This window comes from Prunus mume, linkage group LG5, assembly GCF_029339155.1.
Source record: "Prunus mume cultivar Tortuosa linkage group LG5, ASM2933915v1, whole genome shotgun sequence".
In the NCBI taxonomy this organism is placed as follows: Eukaryota; Viridiplantae; Streptophyta; class Magnoliopsida; order Rosales; family Rosaceae; genus Prunus; species Prunus mume.
In genome coordinates this window covers 29,256,483-29,276,606 of record NC_142702.1, presented here as the reverse complement: position 1 = coordinate 29,276,606, position 20,124 = coordinate 29,256,483, and the positions used below count along the sequence as shown (strand labels likewise).

Below are 20,124 nucleotides of genomic sequence, written 5' to 3'. Positions count from 1 at the left end.
TATTTATTTTGTAACTTAAACTTGCTACATATTTTCATAACTTTATACACATTTTAAACGGTTTTAAAACCCGCAGCATCGCGTGGGCACCTTTACTAGTATGTATCTATATATCTATCTTCGTTCTTTTTTGGTCCTAAATCTGATCCATCGATCAAAGTCACTTGAAAACTTAAAAGTCCGGTGGCCGACATAACTTGAAAACTTAAAACGTATGTGTCCATTGTGCCACAGAAAATGAAACGCATAATAGAGAAAATCACTATCCAAATCATGCAGGATCACATAATTGAAACCCTTCAATCAGATAAGCTCCTTCAAACCCCACATTTCCCTTTTTCCTAAAGCCTAGCAGCCAAAGGAAAGTTGTCAAGTATTTTTAAAGCCAGTTTGTATTGACTGAAAAATAAATAATTAAAAATAAAAGCTAGTTAGAGCTATGGTGAAACGGACTACGTGTACACTTGGTCCTCCTTGCAGATGATTTTCTTAATTATTTTCTTAATTATTTTCTTAATGTTGTGGAAGCACCAGGAGACTGCTAGCATTGTAATTAGGTCAAAGTCCTTGGTCTCCCACCGCTTAAAGTCCAGGTACAGCAAAGCAGCCAGATAATTTGGCAACTTCTTGGATGGTGCAAGCTAGCATTGTAATTAGGTCAAAGTCGTTGGTCTCCCACCGCTTAAAGTCCAAGCAGCCAGATGATTTGGCAACTTGGATGGTGCTGGGAATTTATGCTCCTTGGGATATAGCATACGCCATTTAATTACAGCAGACAGTCCAAACGTATGTGTGATGATAAGGCAGTGTTGATTCTCCACGTATTGCTTCTAGATTGTCTCTCATAAATTTACCGGACTATATATAGCTTTGCTTGACGATTCATCAAGATTTTTGTCAAATTTGAAGGCTTTGCCTACAGTTAGCCACGCAATTTAATCTCCCATTAACACGGCTACAGCGACGTCTATCCTGAAGAAAATCATACAGTCTATGTATCTCTCTCTAACTTGTAATAATTCCTTTGTTTTTAATTCTTTCCCCACATGACCCCTCCCTCAGCTGGGTTGTTAATTTTCATTAGCTTGATTGACGGGACATAACATTGTTTGCATTGTCAAAAGAAACTTGGACTGAACTTCATTGACCCCAGATTTTTTTTATATTTTTCACATGACTTTATTAAGTTTCCCACATGGTACCAATTTGTTGCCCACAAGAAACGTCTGTCATACTTTTCTTCCCAAAAGCCTTCCACTCCCCTATAAATATGACCCTCTGCAAGCATTTTGAACCAAAACAAGAACCCAAACAGACATTCAACATGGCACTAAGCAAAACACAAGCCTCAGCCCTATCTTTGTCCCTCTTGATCATCATTTCTTTATGCAAGTCGTCCCAAGCTGGTGGGATTGCCATCTATTGGGGCCAAAACGGCAATGAAGGCACCTTGGCAGATACTTGTAACACAGGCAACTACCAATTTGTGAACATAGCTTTCCTGACAACTTTTGGCAACGGCCAAACCCCAGTGCTCAACCTGGCTGGGCACTGTGACCCAAGTACCAATGGCTGCACCGGTTTGAGCACTGACATCAAAGCTTGCCAAGCCAAGAACATCAAAGTCCTCCTCTCGATTGGAGGCGCTGTAGGAAGCTACTCTCTCACTTCAGCTGATGATGCAAGGCAAGTTGCTGATTACCTTTGGAATAACTACCTAGGCGGTCAGGCCAGTTCACGCCCCCTTGGTGACGCGGTTTTGGATGGCATTGATTTTGACATTGAAGCTGGTGGTGGCCAGTTCTGGGATGAGCTTGCCAGGTCACTCAGCGGGCGCGCCAGTAAGGTCTACTTAGCTGCAGCTCCACAATGTCCATTCCCAGATGCTCACCTAGACGGTGCTATCAAAACCGGCCTATTTGACTATGTCTGGGTTCAATTCTACAACAACCCTCCATGCCAATTTGCAGACAACAATGCTGCCAACCTTTTAAGTGCATGGAACCAATGGACGTCGAGTGAAGCCAAACAAGTGTTCTTGGGACTACCGGCAGCTCCTGAAGCTGCTCCTAGTGGTGGATTTATTCCTGCTGATGCTCTCAAGTCACAGGTTCTTCCAAATATTAAGAGTTCTCCAAAGTATGGAGGAGTTATGCTTTGGAGCAAACAGTATGACAATGGTTACAGCGCTTCCATTAAAGACAGCGTCTAGGTCTCTGCCTAGACACTTTCTGCTGCTAAAACAAAATAAGTTACCATGACTCATCAGTAGTTCCCCAACCTACTGGCCAGAGTTAATTACATGCACTTACGATAATAAAACATCTTACTGTCTGTAATAATTTTTTAATCGAATAAAATATTGCTCATACCATTATCATTATCTTATATAGTTTATATTCACTAAATTACGCTGGTGTTCGGTATTTCCATGCTTTCACGCCTCTTTGCAAAGCAAAGTCAATCCGATATATTTCTGGCTCCAAATAAGTTGAAGAGTTCTGACTGAGTTCGTGAGCACTCCAATTTGCTCCGTGTAAACCTATTCCAGCTCAAACTACGATTTTCTCTGAGGTAGTGGATTGATATATTGGACCAGTATTAATCTTGTCTTAAATAGGCCAACGGTACTAATTATGCCAAGCAAACCATTTTAGTGGGCACTCAGCCTTGTAATTGTCTTTTTTTTTTTTTGGTCAAGGGAAACTCTATTCATTAATAATGGGAAACATTACAAAATGAGAAAAACTCATTCCAAATGCAGCCCAAAACCAACAAATACAGCAGGCCCAAAGATACAAAACCAAAAAAGCAACAAAGCCCAGAAAACTTTAAACAAAAAACCCTAGATTTAGAACACAAGAGCAGCCGCCACCCAAAGCAAGCCAACACCACCATCAGCAGATCCACCACCACCAAGGAGAAGTAAACGATACCAAGGGGTACCAAAGAGGCCGACGGAAGATGGGGGTGAGCAAGCCACCCGCGCGGAAGCGCTCCCATAATCCAAGAGGCAAGTGCAGCCACGAACCACCACGGGAGCGGCGGACGCGAAACCGAAGAGCAAAAGGTGGTGGTTGAAAACTGGCGACGAGACGAAGTCGCTGGCCAAGGGTGAGCGTCATCACAACAAAGGAGAGGCGAGGATAGTGGAGATGGAAGAAATGGAGGGTGGACAGTGAAGGTGGTTGGGGAAGAAAAGAGAGGGAGAGAATGAGGAGATAGGGTCTCATAGAGGGGGCTTAACTTAGGGAAAAACAGAAAAAAACTAAAGGAAACCGAAGTGGAGGCAAGGAGCCCCAGATCTGAGACAGAGCTCAGGGGAAAAACACCCATAACGGGTGGGAAGAAGCCAAAGACTCTCAAAATAGAGGAGGAGGAAGAGAGCTCTCCTTTTTTTTTTTTTTTTTTTTTGTACAAAGTTAGACCAAAAAAAAAAAAAAAAGCCTTGTAATTGTCTAAACAAACAATTATCATTAATGTCAACTGAATCCATAAATTTGGAATCCCTCCATCCCAAATGGAGCCTCAGACCTTATTATAAAGGGAGGGCTTGATCAGTCTTGACAATAAGAGAAAGCATACAACGCCTTATTCTAGCAAGCATGGCTAGAAATTCCCAAACTCCCCTTCTCCTCCTTGTCCTTTCTGCACAACTGGTTCTAATCAGGCTCTGTCATGCCAGCGGCGTCGCCGTCTACTGGGGCCAAAACGGGAACGAAGGTACTCTAGCCGAAACCTGCGCCACCGGCAAGTACAAGTACGTGAATATAGCCTTCCTCAACAAATTTGGCAACGGCCAAACCCCCGAAATCAACCTTGCAGGCCACTGCAACCCTGCATCCAATGGTTGCACCATTGTCAGCAGTGGCATAACAAGTTGCCAAAGCCAAGGAGTCAAGGTGTTGCTGTCTTTAGGAGGTGGAATTGGTAACTACTCTCTAGCATCACCCGCAGATGCTAGAGCTGTAGCAGATTATCTGTGGCACAATTTCTTGAGTGGGAAGAAGTCAACTTCGCGTCCTTTAGGAGACGCCGTTTTGGACGGTATTGATTTTGACATAGAGCTTGGTTCAACTCAGTATTGGGATGTGCTTGCAAGAAGCCTCAAGGCATATAGCAAGCCAAGAAGAGCTGTGTATTTAGCAGGAGCACCTCAATGCCCATTTCCTGATAAGTTTCTAGGGGGTGCTCTGAATACAGGGCTCTTTGACTATGTTTGGGTTCAGTTCTATAACAATCCTCAATGTCAGTATAGCTCAGGTAACACTGATAACCTCATTAACTCGTGGAACAAATGGACCACGTCGATAAAGGCAGGGCTGATATTTTTGGGGTTGCCTGCGGCTCCCGAGGCAGCCGGAAGCGGGTTTATTCCGGCTACGGTGCTGAATTCTGAAGTCCTTCCGGTGATAAAGAAGTCGCCAAAGTATGGTGGTGTGATGCTATGGTCCAAGTTCTATGATGATCAAAGTGGATACAGTTCTTCCATTATTGGAAATGTGTGACTTTGTAGTTCCATGTTTTGTTTGGTAAAATCCAAAACGATAATAATGAATAAATTCTATTTGGCCAAATGAATGTTGTTTAATTTTGTTTACGAGGCTGACTCCCCCATCCCATCAACAACATTGACTTTTTGGGCATTGGTGTAATAAGGAATGTTTAACTTCCACCATAGTGACGTTAGTAATTTAAAAGTGCTTCATTCGTCCAATCCCAACCCAGCCATTATAAACAACCATCAAGATAACATTAAGAAACAGAGCATGATTATGGAACCCCTATTTTAAAATTGGGACGCCAAAGTTGGCAACTGTCTCACAAGCAATGCCAGCGTTGGTCAGCTACAAAAACGGTTGGCGACGGATATTATAAGGTGATCCGTTTTCTCAATCAAACTATCAAACAAATTGCATACATAAATTAGATAAATTACCCTAAATTAGATAAATTTAGAGTTGTTTCGATCGTAAAAAAAAAAAAAAAACCTAACAAATTAGACAGTTAAGTTAAACGATTCATTCCAACTGCCAAATTTATAATTTAACATCCACTCACTGTTCTGCTACGCCAAATTAATTCGAAGGGGGAAAATCGGAGTACAAAAAATAGCATATAAGACACGAAGGCATACATAAAAGAGGGGGAAAAACAAACCAAGAAACTATTGCGGCAATTCCGCTGAAGTACACCAGAAATGCTATAATGACTCGAAATTATCGTGGTGTAAAGGCAGATAACTAAGTTACGAGGCTCTCTTCCATCTCCATTGCATCTAAACTTTGCGCACTTGAATATTGTGAGTGGACTGGATCCGCCAAATGGGTTGTCTGCCACTCTGAACGAGTGCCACCTCTTCTCCTTCCTTTACCATGCCTTGCTTCTGTATATGAAACACCAGAAACGATCAAATAATTAACATTAAATCCATTTGACAAGGGCTTTAAAATGGTTGGCATTGCTAGGTTGGCTCAAATCCAAAGCATTGACTGGTATGTTCCATGAAATTTTTTAAAGATAAATAACCAAAAATATGGTTCCTGCCAATTTAAATTATTCCTCGTAAATTTAGGAAATTCCAGCAAAGCATTACCTGCAGCACAGTCAAGGCATTGCTGAAACTTGTCTCAGCATCATCTGTGAACTCCATGTATATTGGACATACACCTTGATATAAAGCCAGTCTCTGTTGTATCCTCTTACTGCATGTCATCAAAGTACTAGATCAGCCAAATAATCAAATTCATATTCCTAATGGTAAAGAGTATTTTAACTGATACAGTTACAAATTTTAAAATATTTAATATATCAATGTGCATGCAAAAGAAGAACCGGGGGGGGGGGGTTGTAAAACATCTATCAAGGGTGAAGTTGTGCTCCAACAAAACTCTGGTCAGAGTATCACAAATATGCCTTTGTGACAAATAACATGAAAACTCACTCATTTGTAAAGGCAAATACGGTCCCAGAAGGCCGATAATGGCTCAAAACAACAGCCATGAAACCAGTCCTGGTAAAGACAACAATTGAGGTACCAAGAGTATTGGACATAATGGTTGCATGGTAAGCAAACATCTCACTCATGTGGTTCTGCAGAAATAAAGAATTCAAGTCAGTTTTTATTCTGACAAACAAATGGAAAAATTTGTCCAGATGGTAGGATGCTGCGTACAAAAAATGAATAAATAATTGTATGTTCCCTGACCTTGAAAGCTTTACCAAGATTCGCTGGCAATTCACCACCTAAGATGGTTGCCTCTGTCCGAAGTGCAACAGTGTGCATAACTTTCACGGCCTTCAATGGGAACCTACATGGAAACGAAATCAATTTATTACATGATCCTATGGTCTAAATGACTAAACCATAGTTGAAAACAGGTTCCTATTGCATAATTCCGATAGCCACAACTTACTTTCCGTGAGCAGTTTCTCCTGAAAGCATAACTGCATCAGCGCCCTCTCTAACAGCAATGGCAATGTCTGAGACCTGCATTTGTATCAGTTATGGCGGCTTGCAGCCATGCTGGATTGTTAGAAGAGGGGCAGTATTACTTTAAATTGATGACCGAGGTGTGCGGGATAGAGCCTAGGATAGAACTGTTGGCGAGATATCCTAGTCTTATTAGGATATTTCTTTCTTATTCTATTAGGATTTTATTTGTTTCCTTTTTGTATAGATATTATATAATTAGGACTTTTCTTATTTCCTAGTATAACCCTACTAGGGTTTCTAACCTTGTATTATAAATACCTCCTTTCGGAGAATGAAATACATCTGAAAAATATTTACAAATTTATAAATAAACCCAATCCTAGATATGTATTTATAGAAAAACCCAAGCACTATTTAAACATAGAAACACACCCGAAATCAACCCCAAAGTCAACTTTTTGGGTGTGTTTATAAATAAATTTTGAGTGTGTGTAATGATGGGTTTTGGGTGTGTTTATATGTTTAAATAGTGCTTGGGTTTTTTTTATAATTTAAGCCCCCATTTTGGGTGTTTTAGTGAAACTCCCAAAAATATTCTACTAATATTATTTGACTTGGCATCAGAGCCTACTTTTCTGGTGACCTGTGTGTTGTGCCCACCCGTATTCTATCCCTATTTTTTTTTCTCTACCTATGCCGTGTGTGCCCTCTTGGGTTTGCATGTCGTGTTGTAGTGTTCGTGCATCTACTGTGTTCGTGTCATTCCTATCTTCGTGCATCTGCCGTATTTGTGCCTTTGCTGTGTTTCGTTGTGTACTCTGTTGTGTTCGTGCCTGTCTTCGTGCATCTGCCTTATTTGTGTCTCTGCTGTGTTCTGCCGTATACTCTGCCGTAATTTGTTGAATTTCTGTTGCAATCATGGGTGATAACTCTATTGTTGGTGCTATTGCTGCTGCCTCTACAAATTTGTGTGTCTCTGATTCTATTCCAGGTACTGGCTCCAATACTTGAATAATTGACACTGGTGCTTATGATCATATGACTTATGATGCTAAATTTTTTGATGAGTTGTCTAGTAACACCCGTGACCCATACATAACTAGTGCTAATGGCTTGCCTTCTCCTATTACTAGTGAGGGCACAATCTCTCTCACTCCTACTTTGTCCTTTTCTCGTGCGTTACTAGTTCCCAATGTCCATTGTAACTTGTTATCTGTTGGTCGATTACTTGATACACTTAATGCTTCTGCTACTTTCTATCCTACGCATTGCTCTTTTCAGGATCTCAAGACTCACGAGACGATTGGGCATGGTAAACGGATAGGGATTATATTATTTGACATTGCCTTCTGCACCAGTTCGTGATCGTGTCGTTAATCTGTTCAAAGTTGCAGTGTCAAAGACAAACAACAAATTTGGTTATGGCATCGTCGCTTGGGACACCCGTCATTTGGCTACCTTAAGCGTCTGTTTCCATCTTTATTCCACTCTTGTGATGAGTCAAGTTTTAAGTGTGAGACATGTATTTTGGCCAAGAGTCATGGCACTGTGTTTCCTTTGAGTGTGATGCTGCAAAGCCTTTTGATTTAGTGCATTCTGATGTGTGGGGTCCGACTCGCGTTACTTCAAACGGATTTCGTTGGTTCGTCACATTTATTGATGATTGTACCCGGCTTACTTGGGTTTTCTTGCTGAAAAATAAACATGATGTTGCTTCCATCATTCCAGAGTTCTGTACTATGGTGTCTACTCAGTTTCATGCTCAGTCAAAGTATTCCGGACTGATAACGGAGGCGAATATGTGAATAACACTTTGGCATTTTTTTTCTGTGTTCAAGGTATTATTCACCAAACGACAACCTCATTTACTCCTCAGCAGAATGGTGTGTCTGAACGCAAGAATTGTCAGTTACTTGAAGTTGTCCGCTCCCTTATGTTGGACATGTCTATTCCCCATCATCTTTGGGGACATGTTGTTTTATCTGCTGCCTATTTGATTAATCGTACACCTAGCCGGGTTCTTGATTTCAAGACTTCACATGATGTGTTTGGTGACCATGTTTCCCCTGTCTCAGTCTCCAAGTTGCCCCCTAAAGTCTTTGGGTGTGTTGCCTATGTTCATGTATACTCTCATCAACGGAGTAAACTTGATCCTTGTGCTCTGCGATGTGTTTTTATTGGTTACTCGTCTACTCAGAAAGGTTATAAGTGCTATCATCCACCTACTCAGAAGGTGCATGTTACTTTGGACGTGACTTTCTATGAAAAAGTGCCCTATTATGTATCTCCCTCCTCTCCAATTTAGGGAGAGAGAGGGAGTGAATTGGAGAGTCTTGGATTGGATAATGATGTGTTTGAAGATGCTGCTCTTGGGAAGGAAACGACCTGTCGCACTGAAGCAAGTGATCGGTCACCCATATATGAAGACGAAACTTGTGGTCCCTGTGAAGAAACTACTGTCGCCCTTTGAAACTCGATCGACGCCCATATCTGGAGATGAAACAGTGCTCTCGTGTCACTGAAGCAAGTGACCGATCCTTTATATCTGAAAATAATGACAGTGATTCTTGTATGGATGAGTTCGATGTAATACCCCTCATCTGCCCTGTCATTGCCCCACTCATGATAGTGAATCAAGTGAGGTAATTTCTAATGATCTACCTGTGTCAACTTATCAATTACCCCCATGAACCACTCGTGGGAAACCTAAAGTACAATATTCTCCTGATATACATGCCAAGTCTAAGTATCCCATTAGCCATTTTGTGTCAACTCATCGTTTGTCTAAGTCATATGCATCATATTTGTGTCAATTATCTAGTGTATGTGTGCCAACTAAGCTGTAGGATGCTTTATCTAACCCAAAATGGATGGATGCCATGAATGTTGAATTGGATGCCTTGAACAAGAATAAAACATGGGATTTAGTTCCTTTGCCACGAGGGAAGAAAGCTGTTGGATGCAGATGGGTGTTTACTTTGAAGCATAAAGCTGATGGTTCCATTGACCGTTACAAGGCTAGATTGGTAGCAAAGGGTTATACTCAGACCTATGGAGTGAATTATTTGGAGACCTTTGCTCCAGTGGCAAAGCTCAATACTGTGCGTGTACTATTGTCCTTGGCTGCTAACTGCGAGTGGCCCTTATTACAATTCGATGTCAAAAATGCATTTCTACATGGTGACTTAAAAAATGAGATTTACATGGATCTCCTTCCTGGTATTCCTGTAACCTCTATGGAGGGTGTTGTGTGTAAGCTGCGGAAGTCTTTATATGGATTAAAGCAGTCCCCAAGAGCGTGGTTTGGGAGATTTGCAGCATCTATGAAGAAATTTGGGTATGTACAGAGTAACTCAGACCATACTTTGTTTCTAAAGCGTCATAAAGGTAAATTGACAGCTTTAATTATTTATGTTGATGATATGATTGTGATTGGAGATGATCAGGCAGAAATGCAAAATCTTCATAAGTATCTGGCTTCCGAGTTTGAGATGAAGTCATTGGGTGATTTGAAGTACTTTATTGGGATTGAAGTTGCTAGATCTAAACATGGTATTTTTCTATCTCAAAGAAAATATATTTTGGATTTACTTGCAGAGACTGGAATGCTAGATTGTAAACCAATTGATACCCTTAGTGAACAGAATCATAAGTTGGGGTTGTATCCTGATCAAGTCCCTACAGATAAAGAGCGTTATCAACGACTTGTGGGGAAATTGATTTATTTATCTCATACACGTCCTGATATTGCATATGCAATGAGTGTAGTGAGTTAGTTTATGCATTCTCCTAATGAAGATCATATGAGTGCTGTGATGCGCATCTTGAGGTATCTGAAAGTAACTCCTGGAAAAGAGTTAATGTTTTCCAAGTATGGTCATACAGATGTGGAAGGATACCGTGCTGATTGGGCAGGTTCGGCTATTGATAGACGTTCTACGTCTGGGTATTTTACGTTTGTTGGTGGTAATCTTGTTACTTGGAGAAGCAAGAAACAAAAGGTGGTGTCTCGATCTAGTGCTGAGGTCGAGTATCGTGGAATGGCCCATGGTGTATGTGAGTTACTGTGGTTGAGGAGATTATTGAGAGATCTTGGCTTTGGGCCTAAGAAACTATGGATTTATATTGCGATAATAAGGCTGCGATTGCAATTGCTCATAACCCTGTACAACATGATCGTACAAAGCATGTGGAGGTTGATCGAAATTTCATTAAAGAAAAGTTGGATGCGGAGATTGTTTCCTTCCCATTCATCAGTTCTGAGTATCAGTTAGCAGATGTCCTTACGAAGGCTGTTTCTACTAGTATCTTCAACAACTCGCTTGACAAGTTGGGCATGCGTGATGTCTTTGCTCCAACTTGAGGGGGAGTGTTGGCGAGATATCCTAGTATTATTAGGATATTTCTTTCTTATTCTATTAGGATTTTATTTGTTTCCTTTTTGTATAGATATTATGTAATTAGGACTTTTCTTATTTCCTAGTATAACCCTACTAGGGTTTGCAACCTTGTATTATAAATACCTCCTTTCGGAAAATGAAATACATCTGAAAAATATTCTACCCATATTGTTTGACTAGAACACTGTGCTTGCATGGTAGATCTTTTAGGGCGTGCTGGAAGAGTGGATGAGGCATATAGTTTTGTCAAACAGATGTCTCTGGAGCCTAATGAAAGAGTATGGGGTGCTCTGCTTAGTGCTTGCCGGGTATACTCTAACATGAATGTTGGACTTCTAGTTGCTGAACGCCTTTTCGAATTGGTTCCAGAGCAGTCAGGCTATTATGTCCTGTTATCAAACATTTATGCAAAAGCTGGTAGATGGCAAGATGTCACAACTGTACGATCAACAATGAAGAGCAGAGGAATCAAGAAAATACCCGGTGTCAGCAATGTTGAGCTCAAAGATCAGGTTCACACTTTTCTTGCGGGTGATAGATCACATCCTGAGTCTAAAGAGATATATGAAGAATTAGATGTTTTGGTAGGGAAAATGAAGGAGTTAGGTTATGTTCCTGAGACTGATTCGGCTCTTCATGATGTCGAGGAGGAGGAGAAGGAATGCCATCTTGCAGTTCACAGTGAGAAGTTGGCAATTGTCTTTGCCATTCTGAATACAGACCCTGGGACGGCAATCAGAATTACCAAGAATCTTCGTGTTTGTGGAGATTTCCATATTGCTATTAAGCTCATCTCTAAAATAGCCAAACGGGAAATTGTTGTCAGGGATACTAATCAGTTCCACCACTTCAAGGATGGTATATGTTCTTGTGGAGATTATTGGTGACTTGTGAGCCTCCAACCACTAATATCAAGATTTTGCCCCACACTCGGTACTTCTTAAAGCATTCAAGTTTCTGATAGAAACTAAAGGAAGGACTGTGAATGTTGACTGCAATGGTAGAACATTATGTGATTGTAGAGAACCCTTGCCGGCTGTAATCGCTCAGAGGACTCTAACTTCTCATTGATAGTTTGATACATATGAATTGTAATGTGAATATCTTCTAATAAATATTGTTTGATACATATTTTTCCCTCTCTCTGTTTTATAGTCTGTTGCAAAGGTGATAACTCGTCTTTTGGGGTTCTAACTTCTGATGGTCTGCCTTGTCCACCTCTTGCTGCATCTGTTGTTAGTTAATGTCTCTTAGTAGCTAGTTTGCTGGGTAGGGAGTGTTGTTCTAGACTCCGATGGACTCTAGCTATGTCTGGCCCTGTATTGTTAATTGTTCTTGTTTCTAATGGCTTTTCGTGGCATTTGCTTTCTGTTTGTATCTCTATTCCCTGTTTTGGGTTATTTTGAATACAACATGAATTCCAGACCCAAAAAAAAAACTCGTCTTTTGGACATCGTCATTTCAGGGAACAGAGCCAAACTCCAGAGAATCATCATTTACATAATCTTTCTCATCAATTTTTTTTCTCTTACCAAAAAGCTGATCACAATAAGTTAATCAGAAGAACATTATATTATATTACATATATACTAAACGGCAATCCACTTCTTAAGCACAGTGTAATGACGGAAATACCCCTCCTTAAAATGTTGTTTTTAGTTTAGTTTCTCTTCAGCAGCAGTGAATTGCCGAAAATGCCCTCCGCTTAACCTTTTCTAATCTTCCCTTTTTGCCCCTTCTCCTTTTACTAAAATACATAAATGTAAAAATTAAAAAAAGAGATAAAGGAATAGATGGAGACAGATGGAAAGAGTAAAAAGATGGAAAAAGAAAAAGGAAAATAGAGAGAGACGGGCGGCCCCAACAAAAGGCAAAGGTTTTTAATTTTTTTTATTTTATAACTTCCTATAAATTGTATATTACTTATAATTATATGTATGTTTTAATTAATATATATATATATATATAGAGAGAGAGAGAGAGAGAGAGAGAGTTTATGTCTCATGTAATTAAATGTATGTTCAATCTTGGTGTGTATAAATATAACTTGATGTTTGCTCTAGACAATTAGAATACTACAATTGTTAAGCCCCATTTAATATACGTATTTTATAAGTGAGGTTTATGTATAAAATTAAGAACAATGTAATGAAGGAAATCTTCTCCTTTTCTTATTCACATTAAAAGAAAAAAAAATCTTATTGGTTCTTACACAAAAGGAAAACTCTTCCCTCTCACCATTTTTTTCTCCTACAAACTCTCATCTCTCTCCATGATTGGATTTCTTAAAAAACAAACTTGAAAACCAGAAGATGGTTTGTATGTGCTGCCTCCCCAATTGGACCTTCATTGGAGCTCTCTCACAGCTCAATCATTCTTTACTTCATGAATTCACACGAACGATTTGACCCATCCAAATTTCATTGACATATCTTATAATTTGACTCGGATTTATTTCACTTCCTCAAGGAAAATCATGGGTTTCAATAAAATTTTGGAAGTCATATGGAGAGAGGGAGAGTATAGGGGGAGAGAAAAAATAGTGGGAGAGGGTTGCGGTTTGCGGGTGGGGGTTCAGGATGTAGCTGTGGCATGGGTTACGGGTGGGGATAGGGGTGGTGGGCAAGAAAAATAGTAGGGGGAGAGTAGAGAGAGAGGGCAGATAGGGGATGGGAAAGAACAAAAAGAATTTTCAACTTTTTTCTTAATTTTTTAAATAAATTTTTTAATGATTTTTTTATTTTAAAATGTTTAAAATATATATATATTTTATCTTATCCACGTGTCACAACATTATTGGAGATATGGAGCCCACTTACCTTTCATGTCAGCAATTTAACAGAGTTTCTAACATCACATACCATTTTTGTTGTGTCATTCATTGTCCTCAAGGTTAGTATGTGTGATCACAAATAGTCCATGTTGTTAGGTTCCGTCAAAAACTTTGTTAGTTTGTTGATGTGATATATATATATATATATATATATCATAAAACATTCTTGAGGTTCACGCGCCTATAACAAATGGTCCTTGCGAAATTTTTTAATTTAAAATTCATAAAATTTTGGTTTTATTTTTAACATTATTTAAAAATATATTTTGTATTTTAAATACACGTGACACTATATTATTAGAGATATGGGCTCCACATATATGTCACATCAACCAACTAATGGAGTTTTAAAAAATTATTTAAAATTCATAAAACTTAAAAATGAAAAAAACAAAGGGTTTAGGGTCCATAAATGGTCCTCAAGGTCAAAATCCTTCTACATATAAAACATGTTATTTATTTTGTAACTTAAACTTGCTACATATTTTCATAACTTTATACACATTTTAGACGGTTTTAAAACCCGCAGTATCGCGTGGGCACCTTTACTAGTATGTATCTATATATCTATCTTCGTTCTTTTTGGGTTCTAAATCTGATCCATCGATCAAAGTCACTTAAAAACTTAAAAGTCCAGTGGCCGACATAACTTGAAAACTTAGAACGTATGTGTCCATTGTGCCACAGAAAATGAAACGCATAATAGAGAAAATCACTATCCAAATCATGCAGGATCACATAATTGAAACCCTTCAATCAGATAAGCTCCTTCAAACCCCACATTTCCCTTTTTCCTAAAGCCTGGCAGCCAAAGGAAAGTTGTCAAGTATTTTTAAAGCCAGTTTGTATTGACTGAAAAATAAATAATTAAAAATAAAAGCTAGTTAGAGCTATGGTGAAACGGATTACGTGTACACTTGGTCCTCCTTGCAGATGATTTTCTTAATTATTTTCTTAATTATTTTCTTAATGTTGTGGAAGCACCAGGAGACTGCTAGCATTGCAATTAGGTCAAAGTCCTTGGTCTCCCACCGCTTAAAGTCCAGGTACAGCAAAGCAGCCAGATAATTTGGCAACTTCTTGGATGGTGCTGGGAATTTATGCTCCTTGGGATATAGCATACGCCATTTAATTACAGCAGACAGTCCAAACGTACGTGTGATGATAAGGCAGTGTTGATTCCAGGGGCGGATCTTAAGCCAGGGCAGGGTAGGCTACCGCTTACATAAAAATATTTCACTAAAAAAAAAATCTATATATAAGCTATGTAATTGATATCCATTCCATGTGTTGGTATACATTCTTGCCTACCAAATTCATATAAAACCCACAGCACAAGCCCACTCAAACTTTAAAAAACTGAAAAAAAAATTATAACCAGCCAGCCCATGTTATGAATGGCCCAGTCAAACTTTAATAAAAGAAAGAATATAACTTAAGCAGCCAAATAGTGGCTGTGCAGTGCAATTCCAGACATGAATCATTCACATTCAACCTTTACTATTCATGTATTTCAAAATTGGAAGAGAATTGGTGGTAATCAATGTGTATTTCAAAGTCATGTAGGCAAGCTAAATTCTCCACATCATCTTGCTATGCAAAAAGTGGGTTAGCTTAAAAAACCCATATCTTCATATTGAAAATGTGGTAGATAAGCAATCAAAGTAACAAGTGATGGACAATCGGTTGCGACTTACAACCACAATAGAGGGCATTCGGTATTTAGCAAATCAAGCATTGGCCTTTCGAGGTCACGATGAATCCGTTGACTCATCTAATCGGGGCAATTTCGTTGAAATCTTAAAGTCTTTTGCAAGAATGAATATAGAAGTTGAGAAAGTTGTTCTAGATAAGGCTCCTCATAATGCTCAGTATATTGCCCATGATATACAAAAACAGATTTTGCATATTTTTGCTACCAAGGTGAAGAAGAAAATTTGTGCCGAACTTGGGAAGAACAAATATTGTATTCTTGTTGATGAATCACTTGATGAATCAGGCAATGAACAAATGGCTATTATTCTAAAATTCTATCCTGCTGATTTCAGTCCAAGTGACTTAAAAGGTTTGGAAATTGAGTTGAGGTATTTTCAAAATGATATGCATCACCTTCCCTGCTTTAAGGACCTCACCACTCTTCCTCAGTTATGTCAACAATTGGTGGAAACAACTTTGGCTGAAAACTACCATTTGCTTTACAGATTGATTCAGTTGGTGTTGACTCTTCCTGTTTCTACAGCAACAACGGAACGAGCTTTTTCATGTATGAGAATTATTAAGAATAGACTTCGAAGCACCATAGCTGATGAATTCCTTGCTGATTGCATGATTCTCCACATTGAAAGAGAGTTTGCTAATAGTATCGATAATGAAGAGATAATTGAAGAATTTAAGATTTCTAAGCCTCGTAGGGTACAATTTTAGATTAAAATAGTTTAATTTTTGTGTTGCATTGCATTTACTTCTTGTTTTTTTGTTAAGCTTTTATTTATGTATAAATATGCATATTTGAGGGTAAGGCTCATTACGTCCCCCCTGACTAGGTGTATCTTTTATTTTTATCAATAAAATTCACTCGTACCGTCGAGTTTTTAAGGTAAGTTTCGCCTACCTGACTTTTGAATCATGGATTCGTCACTGGTTGATTCTCCACGTATTGCTTCTAGATTGTCTCTCATAAATTTACCTGACTATATATAGCTTTGCTTGACGATTCATCAAGATTTTTGTCAAATTTGAAGGCTTTGCCTACAGTTAGCCACGCAATTTAATCTCCCATTAACACGGCTACAGCGACGTCTATCCTGAAGAAAATCATACAGTCTATGCATCCATCTCTCTAACTTGTAATAAGTCCTTTGTTTTTAATTCTATCTTTCCCCACATGAACCCTCCCTCAGCTGGGTTGTCAATTTTCATTAGCTTGATTGATGGGACATAACATTGTTTGAATTGTCAAAAGAAACTTGGACTGAACTTCATTGACCCCAGATTTTTTTTTATATTTTCCACATGACTTTATTTAGTTTCCCACATGGCACCAATTTGTTGCCCACAAGAGCCTTCCACTCACCTATAAATATGACCCTCTGCAAGCATTTTGAACCAAAACAAGAACCCAAACAGACATTAAACATGGCACTAAGCAAAACACAAGCCTCAGCCCTATCTTTGTCCCTCTTGATCATCATTTCTTTATGCAAGTCGTCCCAAGCTGATGGGATTGCCATCTATTGGGGCCAAAACGGCAATGAAGGCACCTTGGCAGATACTTGTAACACAGGCAACTACCAATTTGTGAACATAGCTTTCTGACAACTTTTGGCAGCGGCCAAACCCGGTGCTCAACGGTGAGCACTGTGACCCAAGTACCAATGGCTGCACCGGTTTGAGCACCGACATCAAAGCTTGCCAAGCCAAGAACATCAAAGTCCTCCTCTCAATTGGAGGCGTTGTAGAAGCTACTCTCACTTGGTGATGATGCAAGGCAAGTTCTGATTACCTTTGGAATAACTACCTAGGCGGTCGAGGCATTCCGCCCCTTGGTGACGCGGTTTTGGATGGCATTGATTTTGACATTGAAGCTGGTGGTGGCAGTTCTGGATGAGCTTGCAGTCACTCTGTTGAAATATAATCTGCTGCCTGATTTCTTAGAGCAGAAGTCATTTTCTATTTTCTGTTCTGTCTATTTTAAATGATGTAATGAGAACCATTAGATCATAGTCTAGGTGGATTCTCTAGCTTAGATTTGGTATGACACGTGTAAGCACCTAATAGGGTGACAGTTGTAATTACATTAGAAGAGAATCACATTTCTCTCTCTATCAGACACACTATGTAAGCTGCAGATTGTAAGAATTCAATAGAACAGTGCCTTCCTCATTTCTCTTCATTCTCTCTAGCTGAAATCTCCAGAAAATACATCTCTTCCTAATCGGAAAATACATATACAAACTAAGAATTTTAACATGGCCTCAGAGCCAGGTTCGATTGTTTGTTGGGCGTGAATCTGTGAAGATCGAGCTGGTGTTTGGCTGGGCTGACGTTGAGCTCACTCAAAATTTCACGAAGCTTTTCTAGCTGCGTCTGATGTCTAACATGGCAGGATCAAGCTCTTCTGAGCTTCGTACACCAGTTTTCAATGGAGAAAACTATGAGTTTTGGAGCATTCGAATGAAGACCATTCTGAAATCTCATGGACTGTGGGATTTGGTTGAAAATGGTTTTGATGCTTCAGATCCAAAGAAAAAAAAAGGAAAGGAAGAAGGATCTAAAGCTGCTGAAGAAGAGAAGTCTATAACGGCTGAGATTTTGATGAAAGATGCTCGTGCACTTGGACTGATCCAAGGTGCAGTCTCAGACCAAATTTTTCCCAGAATAGTGAATGAAGAAACCTCAAAAGGTGCATGGGATATTCTGAAGCAGGAGTTTAGAGGCGATAAACAGGTACGAAGTGTGAAGCTACAAGGCTTACGTAGAGAGTTTGAATACACTCGTATGAAGGATAGTGAGTCATTCTCTAGTTATGTTGCTAAACTATTTGATCTAATTAATCAAATGAAAAGTTATGGTGAAGAGTTACCTAGAGAAAGAGTTGTGCAGAAATTACTTATTAGCTTGCCTAGATCTTATGACTCTATATGTTCTGTGATTGAGCATTCAAAGGATCTTGACACTCTTGAAATTCAAGAAGTGGTTGCGTCTCTCAAGAACTTTGAGCTCAGGTTGGATAGGCACACTGAAAATTCCACAGAAAAGGCTTTTACTAGCCTGAACATAGAGAGTAAAGCTCTAAGAATGGAAGTTCTTCTGGAGGTAACAAGTCTCAGAGGAACTGGAAGGGAAATGGGAAGAATTGGAATAACAAGTCCAATTCTAATCCCAAACCAAATGCATCAAATGATGGAACTAAAACACCTTGCAAGCACTGTGAAAAACTGCACTATGGCAAGTGCTGGTTTGAAGGAAAACCAAAATGCAGAGGATGTGGAAAGTTTGGTCACATGGTTAGAAATTGCCATGAAAATCAACCTGTGCAGAAGGTGAATTATGCCAATCAGGCTGAAGTAACTGGAACATTGTTTTATGCATGCAATGCCGTGACATATGTGAAATTGAACAATTCTTGGTATGTGGACAGTGGTTGCAGTAACCACATGACTGGAGATGAAAGGCTATTGATAGATATTCGAAGGGATGTAACTTCCAAGGTGAAAATGGGGATTTGGAGAGACAGTTCAAGTTGTAGGAAAAGGCACACTTGTGATAGAAACCAAGGCAGTGAAAACACATTCAAGAAGTGATGTTGGTGCCTGGTTTAGAAGAGAACTTGCTCAGTGTTGGTCAGATGATGGAACATGGGTATTGTTTAGTATTTGGAAAGGGAATGGTGACAATTTTTGATGATTGGTCACTGCAAAATCCTATAGCTAAGGTTCCAATGACTATCAATAGGTGTTTCTCTCTCACAATGGTACCTGCTACTCAGTTGGTCTTTGAGAGCAAGTGTGACTCTACAGATTTGCAGACTTGGCATAAAAGGCTGGGCCATCTTAATGATCAAAGCATCAGGATGCTGGCAAATCAAGACATGGTTCATGGACTGCCTAGTCTGGAGAAGGATTTTGCAGTTTGTGAAGGCTGCAAGCTGGGAAAGCAGCATAGAGACTCATTTCCTGCAGAATCTACTTGGAGAGCTCAGTTTCCACTTGAATTAGTCCACACTGACATCTGTGGTCCTATGCAGATTGCTTCAATGTCAGAAAACAGATATTTCATGTTATTTATTGATGACTATACAAGAATGGCTTGGGTTTATTTTCTCAGAAATAAATCTAATGCTTTTGAATGTTTCAAGAAGTTCAAAGCAATGACAGAATTGCAGAGTGGACACAAGGTGAAATCACTTAGAAGTGCAGAGGTGGAGAATTCATGTCAAATGAATTTCTTGCATACTGCAGTGAGGCTGGAATACAAAGGCAGCTGACTGTAGCATATTCCCCTCAACAAAATGGAGTTGTTGAGAGGAAGAACAGGACTGTAATTGAGATGGCAAAGTCTAAAGAGACTTCCATATGAGTTTTGGGCAGCCAGCCATGTGTTGGTATGACACGTGTTGGTATACATTCTTGCCTACCAAATTCATATAAAACCCACAGCACAAGCCCACTCAAACTTTAAAAAACTGAAAAAAAAATTATAACCAGCCAGCCCATGTTATGAATGGCCCAGTCAAACTTTAATAAAAGAAAGAATATAACTTAAGCAGCCAAATAGTGGCTGTGCAGTGCAATTCCAGACATGAATCATTCACATTCAACCTTTACTATTCATGTATTTCAAAATTGGAAGAGAATTGGTGGTAATCAATGTGTATTTCAAAGTCATGTAGGCAAGCTAAATTCTCCACATCATCTTGCTATGCAAAAAGTGGGTTAGCTTAAAAAACCCATATC

The 20,124-nt window shown here is 39.3% G+C and overlaps 5 protein-coding genes and 1 pseudogene across 5 annotated transcripts; 5 read left to right on the top strand and 1 right to left on the bottom strand.

Annotated features, from left to right (window-relative positions):
• Window positions 1–1,255: 1,255 nt before the first annotated feature.
• On the top strand, window positions 1,256–2,383 carry LOC103333687 (acidic endochitinase-like). The gene has a single exon (XM_008236581.3). It carries the CDS (start codon window positions 1,271–1,273, stop codon window positions 2,210–2,212), a length of 942 nt encoding a protein of 313 aa, XP_008234803.3. The 5' UTR covers window positions 1,256–1,270; the 3' UTR covers window positions 2,213–2,383.
• Window positions 2,384–3,487: 1,104 nt separating this feature from the next.
• LOC103333688 (hevamine-A-like) lies at window positions 3,488–4,577 on the top strand. The gene has a single exon (XM_008236582.2). The coding sequence runs from the start codon at window positions 3,606–3,608 to the stop codon at window positions 4,506–4,508; it is 903 nt and encodes a 300-aa protein (XP_008234804.2). The 5' UTR covers window positions 3,488–3,605; the 3' UTR covers window positions 4,509–4,577.
• Window positions 4,578–4,999: 422 nt separating this feature from the next.
• LOC148917529 (plastidial pyruvate kinase 2-like) lies at window positions 5,000–6,528 on the bottom strand. Its single transcript, XM_089053176.1, has 5 exons — window positions 6,417–6,528; window positions 6,209–6,311; window positions 5,945–6,093; window positions 5,597–5,705; window positions 5,000–5,386 (listed from the first exon to the last, which is right to left on the bottom strand). Exons 1-5 carry the CDS (start codon window positions 6,494–6,496, stop codon window positions 5,279–5,281), a joined length of 549 nt encoding a protein of 182 aa, XP_088909302.1. The 5' UTR covers window positions 6,497–6,528; the 3' UTR covers window positions 5,000–5,278.
• A 4,502-nt stretch (window positions 6,529–11,030) lies between these two features.
• LOC148917528 (putative pentatricopeptide repeat-containing protein At3g49142) lies at window positions 11,031–11,723 on the top strand. Its single transcript, XM_089052466.1, has one exon. It carries the CDS (start codon window positions 11,031–11,033, stop codon window positions 11,721–11,723), a length of 693 nt encoding a protein of 230 aa, XP_088908592.1.
• Window positions 11,724–16,750: 5,027 nt separating this feature from the next.
• On the top strand, window positions 16,751–17,276 carry LOC148917527 (acidic endochitinase-like; annotated as a pseudogene).
• Window positions 17,277–17,983: 707 nt separating this feature from the next.
• Window positions 17,984–18,972, top strand: LOC148917526 (uncharacterized). Its single transcript, XM_089052465.1, has 2 exons — window positions 17,984–18,711; window positions 18,810–18,972. The coding sequence occupies exons 1-2, from the start codon at window positions 17,984–17,986 to the stop codon at window positions 18,970–18,972; spliced, it is 891 nt and encodes a 296-aa protein (XP_088908591.1).
• The last annotated feature ends 1,152 nt before the right edge of the window (window positions 18,973–20,124 follow it).